The sequence below is a fragment of the Phallusia mammillata genome, chromosome 7 (genome assembly GCF_965637545.1).
Source record: "Phallusia mammillata chromosome 7, kaPhaMamm4.hap1.1, whole genome shotgun sequence".
NCBI lineage: Eukaryota > Metazoa > Chordata > Ascidiacea > Phlebobranchia > Ascidiidae > Phallusia > Phallusia mammillata.
In genome coordinates, this window is record NC_137258.1 from 13,031,281 (window position 1) to 13,042,962 (window position 11,682).

General features: G+C 37.2%; 2 protein-coding genes across 2 annotated transcripts; both read left to right on the top strand.

Moving 5' to 3' along the window:
* The first annotated feature begins 1,214 nt into the window (after nucleotides 1–1,214).
* On the top strand, nucleotides 1,215–2,408 carry LOC145239005 (uncharacterized). The gene is made up of 4 exons (XM_080102302.1): nucleotides 1,215–1,412; nucleotides 1,657–1,750; nucleotides 1,927–2,053; nucleotides 2,123–2,408. The coding sequence occupies exons 1-4, from the start codon at nucleotides 1,263–1,265 to the stop codon at nucleotides 2,382–2,384; spliced, it is 633 nt and encodes a 210-aa protein (XP_079958428.1). The 5' UTR covers nucleotides 1,215–1,262; the 3' UTR covers nucleotides 2,385–2,408.
* A 7,638-nt stretch (nucleotides 2,409–10,046) lies between these two features.
* On the top strand, nucleotides 10,047–11,214 carry LOC145238234 (putative protein BRICK1). The gene is made up of 2 exons (XM_080101344.1): nucleotides 10,047–10,144; nucleotides 10,609–11,214. The coding sequence occupies exon 2, from the start codon at nucleotides 10,615–10,617 to the stop codon at nucleotides 10,840–10,842; it is 228 nt and encodes a 75-aa protein (XP_079957470.1). The 5' UTR covers nucleotides 10,047–10,144; nucleotides 10,609–10,614; the 3' UTR covers nucleotides 10,843–11,214.
* Nucleotides 11,215–11,682: the final 468 nt, after the last annotated feature.

Here is an 11,682-nt window from a genome sequence, read left to right on the forward strand (position 1 = left end):
AAAGTAGGCGATTAAAAGCAAATACTTGGTCTTGACACCTATATATGTGCTGTATTCGCTTAAAACAGGTGGTTACTGCAACTACTGCAACGGAAAAAAGTTTTTGCATGCAGAAGCGACGACGTTACGTGAAAATTTGCCAAAAAAACGGCGCATCGCACAATAAACTGGTGAAATAACGAGTCCGAGTCAAGTCGAGTCAAGTCTTTGAAAAGGTGACTCAAGTCGTTCTCGGGTCGAGTCACTGACTCGAGTCTCCCCATCACTGCTTAGAGGTGATTCAGATTTTAACTGTAAAGATGTATATTTGCATATTGGATTGCACATGGTTTATACATGCTATATAAGTCTCGGTTTTACAATTATTATAGTAAAAAATAATGAAGTTAGCAGTATTGAAGGCGCGCGTTGAACGAACATCAACACGGTTTGAGTCAAATAACAGTTAAGGGCGTGTTCGGAGTTCGGACGTAGCTTTGATATTTAATCATTAACACTGCGAGACCACTGTTGTTATGCAGTACAAGTTATTAACCTTGGTGATTTCAATTTCCCAGCGTTTGGTATGCGGCTATGAATATTATTTTTCATTGCAATATAATTTTGCGGCGCGACGATTTGTATGACGGTAGCTTGAGTACCTACGCGAGTCGATTGATTTATGCGAAAGGCATATACAGCCATGATCGTGTATGAATTCCATTGTAATTTCTTTTTGTTATGGTCAGGGTTGCAATACCGTCCTTATTCCTAAGATTTGTCCTTATTTTGGGGGGTTATGTCTTAGAAAATAGTCCTTAGTCCTTGTCGTAGTCCTTATTTATAAGAAATGTCCTTATTTTTGAATTGAGTCCTTATTTTGTCTTATTTTCATCAATTACTAGTCAAATCCCTGCTACAAGTAAAAGTTAACCTAGACCTGAGCTGTTGTGAGATGCACGAAGTACTTTCTACGAACAAGGAGTTGCTGGAACAGCTTGTTTCCGACCAAAATATTGCCAATGATATGTATAAGTGCAAAGATTTGTTCAAAACGTTTGTTTCGTGTCGTATGAAAATCTAATTTTTCGATTGTCCTTATTTTTGGTTTCAAGTCGATGGCAACCCTAGTTATGGTGCTGTCTGCAATTTTGAAAACATAGATTTAGCTGTACAATAATTTTAGGTTTTATATACACGATCGGCGCTGTAACTCAATACAACTCTTGTTCAAAAAAAGGAAAACCTTACGTACGGCTTGGTTGCAAAAATTCGGTAAAAGAATGAAGTGGGTGTTTATCTGTGGAGCTCATTCTGTCGGTAAAACAACCCTATGGAATTATTTGGGAAAGCATTTATTGATAGAAAATCAATCACCAGCACTTTTGTCAGAAGTTGCCCGTGAAATTCTGACCGCGGATAAAATCGTTGATGTAAGCACAATCATCCCAGTTTGTTTTTTGAATTCGAAATGGCATAATTATACCGTCAACAGGAAAACCGACTAGCCTGCAAAATGCACCGGTTTAAACCTGTAACATACCTTATCCGAAACAGAACTTGGGTTGCTTTTTAAAATAGAAACCAGTATATTCATATTAAATTTGAAAAAAATCCGCAAAACAACAGTTATCTGAACAAAAAACATTCCGTCAACAAACCGATTCTCCTTTTTAGGGTTTCGAAGACGATGATGCAATGTTCCAATCACTAAACTACAACATTCTAAAGGCACAGCATGCAAAACTCGAAAAAGCTCGTCACAGCAAAGGTATCAGTAGCCATTGGGAAAGCAGAACATAATAGATGTTTTAAGTTTTTGCAATTGATCTAGCGACATATAACTTCAAAAAATAGTATTTTATGACCGAGCCACGTCTTGCATTGTTCTTTCAATTTTGGTCGGTTGCTTCGTTTCCATAACGCATCTATTTTTTTATAACACAGCTACAGATACACTCTTTATTAGTGATCGTGGGCCTTTGGATCCTATTTGTTACTTGCAGATGTTTGCCAAAATTGACGGGATAAAAAATGCTATGGAGTTGGAACATGTGAACACCATGATTAAAATGTATGTGAGCTTTTTCTATCTATACATCGGACATGATGCGTACATAAGGGTGTCTTATCTTATTTACAGGTTGCAAGACGCCAATGAAGCGCTTGTTTTCGTCATCAAGCCACACAAGCCGTTTTTGGAATATGACCGTGTTAGGATTAATTCAACTTTTGAAGAATTATTGGAATATGACCAAATAATGAGACAACTGATGACGGATCTAAACATTTCGTTTGTTTACATTGAGAAAACAGATTTACATCTTAGAGCAAAGCTTGTGGCCGAAAACATGAAATCAAGATGGCCAAAACTGGCGGTGAAATGTTTTGATCAGATTTTGTGACACTGTTTGAAAGATTCCAATCACGCTTCACATGCAGTCGTCAAATAAATTTTGTAAATTAAGTGTATGATATGAGAAGACTTATAATTTTTCGCATACACTTCTCAGCTGCAATAAGTGCTGTTATATTCCTTCACTATATTGACTCCGTGTTGCAAAGCCCACCAAAATATGTATGTGTCAGTTTCTATCCAAGTAGATCAATAAAAACAAAATCAATAGTTTAATTAAAATATCCAAGTAGATCTCTTAAACGGGACGATGATTACTAGCGCTTTCCACGTTGCAGCAAACTTCGTGTTTAGAGTGCATACGACAAATGTCGCACGGCAGACGAAAACGCTTCCCGAAACCTTGTGAACATAAGGGGTTGCAGTAACCCCTCGGTCATCTTGGGTATACATTTTGCGCGCAATGTTCTTTGTTACGCCAGAGGAAAAAATCGTTTTTCGGTAAACTCAAGCACCAAGTTCGAATTTTTTTCATGGAAAAAACTCCACTTGGTGACCAAATAGTCACATCAGAAATCCGAGTAAATCTTAACACAACTGTGATGACCATTGAGGAGTTAATGTAACTCTGGCTTTATTAAATTAAAAATACAGCAATGTATCTGCAACACAAACAATAAATGACTCAGGAAATGTAGAAAACGAATAAGCCCAAACGCAAGAGAAAACTAGACATCCTACCGCTAACGAGACAAAACACTATAGTGTTTAAAACACATTATAATGACCGGAAGGAAGTAACGGGACGTAACGAAAAGGAAAAACGGAACAAGGTAAACCGGAACACAACATAGAAATAACATTCACCACATTTAGTACCATAGAATTTAAGTACCATAGACTGGTAAAATTTTTCAATTTAAGTACCATAGACTGGTACAATTTTCCATTGCGTGTATACAATTTCCCACTGGTGAAAGAATACTGAACTCAGGTAGAGCTACTAACACAGGAACCCAAAGTAGACACGTTTGTGAAATTCCAAAAATTGCTGCAAAAATTATCTTTAGCTGCTGATCAAATCTTTTGAAATGACGATTTCTGTAATAGAACATCATCAAGTTAGTGTTCGAGCCTTGTGCCTGTTCCATCTTAACTAGTAAACCATTTTTGGTGCCTTTGCTGTAATTTGCAGTAGCCATGTGGCGGTTTCTAAACTATAGTAACGCAAATAACTTGTGGTACCATAGAATACTAAACATATATTTCTAAGCTGCAGTAACAAACGTCCATTATGCACAAAAGCAATATGTTCAGAAATGAAAGTATTCGTATTTAATTGAATGATATTAACTTGGGATTTTTGTGCAAATCTTGGGATGTTTCGTACCTCGTACGTTAGTAAACCTTGGGATATCTTAATAAAGTTAGTAAACCTTCTTGTGGCAGTATTGTGTTGCATGTTGTAGCTTTATAAGTTACATGTTGTAGCGTGCAGACGTTGAATTGCTCGTGCAAATTTTTGAAAAAGAAATATTGCCCTTCAACCTGCGCAAAAACCAGGAGTTGGTGAGTGATGTTAATTTGGTAAACTCGTTGTTATGTATGGCGGTGTATATATTTGAACAATTTCGTTGAGTTTAGAAAACCGTATTGCAAATATCTCTAAACCTGTGTGGCGTGAGGAGAAAATGTGACGAGTTTAAACTGAATGTTTTTGTCTGTGAAGTCACAAACTGACTTTGGATTATTGTTGTGGCTTATTTCAGTTTTACAATTTAAAATTCATGGGCTCTGACGGTCTGCACACCCCTCTTGTGAGTGGCAAAGTATACATATAAACACAAATAGTCCAACCCATTATTTCGCGATACAGCCTCAGGGACGCCATTTTGTGTCCAAATTAATACAGCAGGTATAGGAAAAAACACATAAATTGTCTGATTTTTACAAATTGGTGGGCTTTAACGCGAATTTGCTAGGCCAAATCGAAATAAAACTTTTAGGTTCTAACATTTGATCGTGGTAATGCACGCTTAATGCACACATTTAAAGTTTATGTGAAATATTAGGGCCAAATTTACATGAAAAAAAGCAATTTAACGTGTTATATTACGTTGAAATGTTAGAACGTGAAATTTTCTTTAAATTTGGCGAATCAACTTCGCGTTTAAGCTCTCCAGTTTGAAAAATCTTTATGTGTTATTTTCCTAAAACCGCTGTATCACTTTGAAAACAAGATAGTTCCATAGTCTTTATTGCGTAACAATGGGTTCGACAACTTGTGTTTTATCAAAGAACTCTATAGAGCAGGGGTTCCTAACCCGGGGTCCATGAACCTCCAAGGGGTCCGATAAGATGCATTAAGGGGTCCGTGAAACGAAAATCCACGTATTTTCCTCTGCCCATAAGGTTTCCACTTGATCAGGCCACAACGGCAGCCAAACATGCAAAACTGCCCTTGCGATGCAATAATACATAACGGCTACTTTACTATTGTAAGCTTCTGGCATTGCAGTATATGTGCTTTTTGCTGTGTATCCTGTTAAAAAAAGGACCATGGCTGCTTTTATGCCTTTTGCTACAACCTATCTTTGTGAGGCGGAGTTTTCAGCTCTTCTTACCATAGCTATGTTGATTAAATCCTTGCAAAGGGGTCCATAGCTTTTCAAAGAATGTTTTAGGGGTTCGTGATCCGAAAAAGGTTAAGAAACACTGGTATAGCGGTTATAGAGTTTTTTGGTTTTATGTAGACCTTGGTGGGTGGAGCTACTGACATAAAAACGCACAACAGAAAGTTTGCTAAATACCGATAGATGGCGCCCATGCACAGTTATTTAAATTTACGCTATTGTATCTGGCGTGCCTGACCCACATACAGACATAAAAAAATTGATCGGGATTCGTCCCCGGGAGTGTCCTGGGTTCGAACCCCGTGAAAAAAAAAATAAAAAAAATATCAGAAAGTTTGGTAAATACTGACATATGGGATGCACATTTACTTAAATTTTTGTACGATTTTGTATAGCAGATTATACACCAGTATGCAAAATCAGCCTTGCCAGTTTAACCTGTTAGTTCAGAAAGGAATCTATATTTATTTATGGAATCATCAGTGCCTGAAAATCGATGAAAAGGTAAGCGCTAAAAAACAAACACGGTAAAATAGTTAAAACCAATAAAATAAGAAATCGAGGAATTTTCAGAAAACGGACCGAACTTTAAACCAAAACAAGCTTAAGTGAAACAGGCGCACACAGGTCTATAACAATAGCGGTGGGTGCCGGCGGGAAGTGTCAACGATTAGGGTAGGACCATATACCAGGACCATATGTTTAGATAAGTCATTTTATTTATTATTGAATGCATCCTAATACTATTACATTATTTTTTTTGTCGCAACAATTATGTCACACGAACGTCATGTTTACAACGTGACGTTAATGTCGTTTTTCAAAATGACGTTAATGTCGTTTTTTAATCAGATGTTATTTGCGCCACGGCTTTGGTTGTAGTCACGTCTCAGTTCAGACGTCAATTCGACGACTTGTAAAATATCATTTAAAGTTGTTGCTTGAAATACGAAAAACATATTGTGTTTTGCTAGGTGCTGCTCTATGATCTACCTACCCAATAGGCTACCAGTTGTAAAAGGCCAAATCGTAGGTATTTTTTTGTTCTTTGAGTGTAGTAAATGAATTTGAATCACGCATAAATGAAAACAAAAAAGAAAAACAGAAAAAATAATATGAACAAACTCGTACCACCAACAAAAAGATAATTTCTTAACGGATAACCTGTTCAGTTGGCATCAATCAAACAACAGCACAACTTTACTGTGCGATGCGTAGGAGTATTTTTGCCTAATTTTCACGTAACGTCGTCACTTCTGCATGCAAAAACTTTCTTCTGCTGACATTAAGCGTTGCAATTGCCAGTGATGGGGAGACTCGAGTCAGTGACTCGACTCGAGTCACGTTTTCAAAAAATTGACTTGGCTCGAGTCTCAGCTGTGAAAAGACTCGACTTAACTTGGACTCGTAACAGTATTGACTTGACTCGGACTCGGACTCGTTATTTAACAAAAAAGAAATTTTCAGATGACATGTTCAGATATAACAGCATTTGGCATCAATCAAACAACAGCAGCAGTTTACTGTGCGATGCGTATAGTTATTTTTGCCAAATTCTTGCGTAACTTCGTACCTTTTGCATGTGAAGTCCCTTCTAAATGCAAAAACTTTTTTTCGACTGGCATTAGGCATCGTAGTCAGACGTGTCAAGTCCAAATATTTGCTTTCAATCGCGTACTTCACTGCACGAACGCTCTAGCGCAGGCCTGTCAAACTCGCGGCCCATGAAGCCCTCCAATGCGGCCCACGAACAGTCAACAACAATTGTAGTATTTTGTCAGATTTTTATCTGATCATACTGAATTTTTCTTACGTTTCGAAGTGAAAGCTATTATTTAAACAGACATGTACCGAAATTTAATTTGTTAATACAAATTCATATAGTATGAATAGAAACGATACTAATTAAACCGTTCCTCAAAGTTTCAATCAAGGGTGTACAACCTGCGGCCGTATGGCCACAATAAAATATAGCCTACGTACTGGTGGCCGTGATGTAAGCTTAATTAAAACTTCTTTGCCAAACCTTTTGATTTTCAAACTGCCCTAAACAGATTTTGTGTTACTGAAAAGAGTACAGTATTACCAGCCTATAGCAGCCATATGCGTCAGACTTTTTGTAGGCCTATTGTGTGCAAACAATGCGAAAAAACAGGTACGAAAAGCGTCACAATATAGATTATGACGTAATTAACAGTTAAAACTGATTTTCTCATTGTGCAGCTCAATCTGTGCATCAAGTTGGAAATTAATCTGGGTATAAATCTGGGTATATATATGATATGAACCTTTATATCTGTAATTTTAAAACAAAAACCAGCAGATAATTGGCGGCTGTTGGTGAAATAAGGATCTGCGATGCGGCCGTCGTAGCGAAAAGGTTGTTTAAGTGTATAAAACTTGATTAAAAATCACATGCGGCCCTCGGCAGGCCCCACGAGAGGGGGGTGCAGCCGGTGCGCCGCACCGGGGCCCATGAGAGTCTTGGGGGCCCATTATTATTAAGTTTTTAAAATTGCTTTAAAACGAAAAAATGTTGCTGATTGTCGAATGTGGAGTTTGATTTGTTTGTAGTGCAACTCTATGCAACAAGTTTTATGACTGTTATACGTTGGTGCATGCGCGAATTGTAGCGAGATCTCTTTTGGATGTTTCTACGTTTTTGTGCCACAGTTGTGTCCGTTGTGTGGTAAGAATGCTGCACATTTGCGCTGACTACATAGTGCTGGTGAGTTTTACGGACGTTATAATAGCATTTGTTGTTTCGTTATAGGCTATATTAATTTTGGCTTGACTCGATATATCAACAAAAACAGGAAATCTTTTACCAGATAACCTGTTCAGTTGACTTTAACCAAACAATAGCAGAACTTTACTGTGCGATTTGTAGGTATTTTTGTTGGTATACCGAGTATATATATTTTATATTTTTGAGGTCATTTCATCCGGCCCTCGACCATATTTTTTTGGTTTGCGAAATTGTATTGATAACTTTGTAACATTCAAAAATTAAAATACTTCCTACGAAAGTTTTCCTGTCGCGATATGTGGAATTGATATTACCTATAGTTTCATAGGATTACAATGCCTATGATTGATTCAAAGCTAGTTTGTTATTTCACAGACAAGACTACAAGTGTTAATTGTGCGCAAACAATTGCCTTCCTATGTTACTTGTGACGTAATATACAAACATTGCTCGTCAGATGAGACTAACTATACCAGGGGTCGGCAATCCCTGGCACGCGTGCCAAGGCTGGCACGCTAGGTGTTTTTTTATGGCACGCCAACAGATTTGCGTGTTTATATTGAAGTAACTATTTAACCTGTTACATTGCTTGTTTATAGTTTTTATCGTGCCATGGTCTTAAAATTCAGCCTTTGGCACGCGTCGTCAAAAGGTTGCCGACCCCTGAACTATACAGTTTAACAGTCGCATTACCAGATTTTGGGATTTTAGAAATACCATGTCTTGGCGCTGAAAAAAGTTTGTGGTGACCCCTGGTTTAAGCAAACACAGTACATGTCAAGACCAATATTTGCTTTTGAGCATTTACTTTGCCGTACGAACGCTATAGTGCATGCAGTAAAAATATAGGAATTTTAGGTTAAGGTTTGACGTTATTATCCAAGCTGTTAATGAGTGCGGCTAGCTAGCTTTCGTTTATTCTTTTGGCGAATAAACGTATTAAACGCTTGATCATCAGCACATAAATAGTGTTCAAAGGGGGGCCCAGAAATTGACTTGCACCAGCATATTTTTTTCTCTCCAGGGCCCTGGCCCTCGGCATAATTTCCAAACTGCATTGTGGCCCGCGCACCCCATGAGTTTGATCTATGGTTTGACACCCCTGCACTAGCGCGTTAGTCTAGCCTAGCTTAGCGCATGCAGTAAAAATGTGAACTTCAAGTTTTTAAAAACTCCCAAAGGTTTGACGTTCTTGTCCACGCTGTTTAATGATTGTCAATTAACGTGTTTCATTTAAGTTGACTCTACTCAAAAGAAAGGGACGCCGTTGATGGGTTATGTTCGCTGTAATGAATTACTGTTGCATGTAGCGGTCATGATATTAATGTGCACAAAGTTTATGTTTAACGTTAGCATGTTGTTTGCAATAATGTTGCACAACATGTAGGGGAAGTGTTTAACCTCTTTATAACTGGATGCAAGTGTTGGTATTTCCGTTCTCATGCAAGTCATAAGATATTTTGAGTCATTTTGTTATTCTAGAATGTTCTGCACAAACATAAGGTGTTTGTTCATCATTACGCATACTTTCTCTTGTTTATACTTTCGTTTCCGTTTCAAGTTTAAAGTAGAACACAGCCGCTCGTACTTGAGAAGAAGCATAGCAGCTCGGTCGAGGGCGCTATGACTTTATAAATTGCACCTTTGCCAAAAAATGAATTCTATAACTTAAAGGAAAAAAGGTTTCACGCAATAGCCAATATTTTGCTCTACTATATATAGCTTATTTTCGACTTTGTCGCCGGTGAATTCTGGGTCTATTCTTAGACTATTTTTAGTCATCTGGTAGTCTATTTTCTTCTATTTTTCTCCCTTTGGGGATGTGGAAGCTGATTTAATCGTTCGCCTTTGAAACGTTTACTCAAGAATACAAAGAAATAAGAGACACTCTGTGGGGCTGTTAATCAGTCAGCTATTATGGAGATGCAAAGATCAAACTTACCAAACAATTTGCAATGAAGATCATAGGTTACACTGTAGCCGCCTTTAACAAGTCGTCATCGAGGCAGGCTTGCCTACACTGTCAGTTTAATGGTAGAAGTGTCGCAATGACCCGGTCAAAAAAAAAGACTATCCTAACCTTTAAAAACTTTCTTTCAAGAATTTTTTAGTACTTGCCTTGACTCGAACCCCTAATGACTTGACTTGATTTGGGACTCAAACCCCCAGTGACTTGACTTGAGACTCGACAGATAAGACTCGTTACCCAACCCTGGCAATTGCCGCCCGGTTTGAGCGAAAGCAGTATGTAGGCCTACGTGACAAGACCAAGTATTGCTTTTAATCGCTTCATTTACAGTACAAATGCAGTAAAAACTTGTTTTAAATAGGCAAAAAAGTGGTGAAATTAACTACTGGTCGCTGTTCATTCAAGCTGTTCCATTGTTTTCTGAGACAGTGGTTATTCAGGCGTAACGCTTTGACCAGGTACGTCACTGTTTGGAAACTCGGTCTGATTTGCAAATCTTTGAGTTGCCAACTTGCATTCTGGTAAGTAGTTTCAAAACAGATCTACTAGATATCCTCGTACATCAGTAAGCAAAGAGACTATTGCAGGACATTAATAATATCACAAAACATGACTTTTCTCTTAATGTGTAATTTATTTAAAACTAAATTATGCTGTCAACATTGATATTGTAAGATTATCAAAATAAAGTGATACACGTGCCATTACATTCAAGCAATTTGTAAAGACTGCTAACATTACTTAGTGTTGTGTCTTGCATTTACATGTGAAATATTTGTCTTCGGCTTATCATTTGGTTTACTTAGTTACATTTTGTTGTTGTTGCTGAAGTACCGTAGCAGTCCAGTATGTAGCATTGACTCAGTAGCAGCAGTATTGTTGAAAACATATATGTGACAATATATAATTTACATACAAACAGATTGCTATGGCGGGTAGGGGAGATGAGATTCAACAACAAATCCAAAAAGACTGGGCCAACCGAGAATATGTGGAAGTCATAACAAGCAGTATTAAAAAAATAACTGACTTTTTGAATGGATTTGATTTGTCTTGTCGATCCAGACTTGCAACTTTAAATGAAAAACTCACAACACTGGAGCGGAGAATTGAATATATTGAAGCTCGTGTGACAATGGGAGAAACATTCAATTGATGCATACTATTGTGAAAGGTTTTCTCAAAAGTTTTTTTTTTTGTCAGTCATGTAGCCCTGACTCATTAAGTCATTCAAAACTGCCTTTTGAACAGAATGTATTCTTTGCTTATATATACCTGGATAAATATTTTTAATTCAAATGGTGATTAATCCGTAAATTGGTACAGCCATTTTTCTAAAGGGATTGAAACAGAAAATACATGTGCTGTGATAAACAATTTTATTTTTACAAATTGTTTCAATGGTTATGCACATGTTTACCTAATATTGTTCTTATGAGTATAACAAGTTGCATTTTTTAACACCGGTACCAGTTTTTATTGTTTTCAAATTAATCATTTATTTGTAATTAAAACAGTCAAGAATTTATTTGTATTAAACGAATGAAATGATATATTTTAGAAACAGTCAATTTGCTTGTTTAACTTGCTTACATTCTAACTTGTTAAGATGCCAAGACCCCCAAAGCATAGTGTTATTGGTTGGTAAAAGCAGATTTGCTTTTGTGTAAATAAGGGTTGCAGTGACAGATTTTAAGTTTAACTGTTCAAAAGGTGCAAAACTGTCATTCTGTCAATGTTTGGTGGCTTTTAGATATTTTGTCAAATATTTTTTATTCCTACATGGTTGCCTATCACCTGATAAGAAAATAATGTGGGTAAATGCAACCCGCCTAATCCTAGTTGATTTCTATCTGAAAGTCGTACAGTCAAAAGGTTTTCTTGCACTAGTGTAAGTGCAGACCTAGTTATGAGAAAGTGATTTGCTACATTTTGGTATATTAAAGACAGGGGATTATCTCTGACTGCCTTGCATCAAATACAAATATATAGCAAT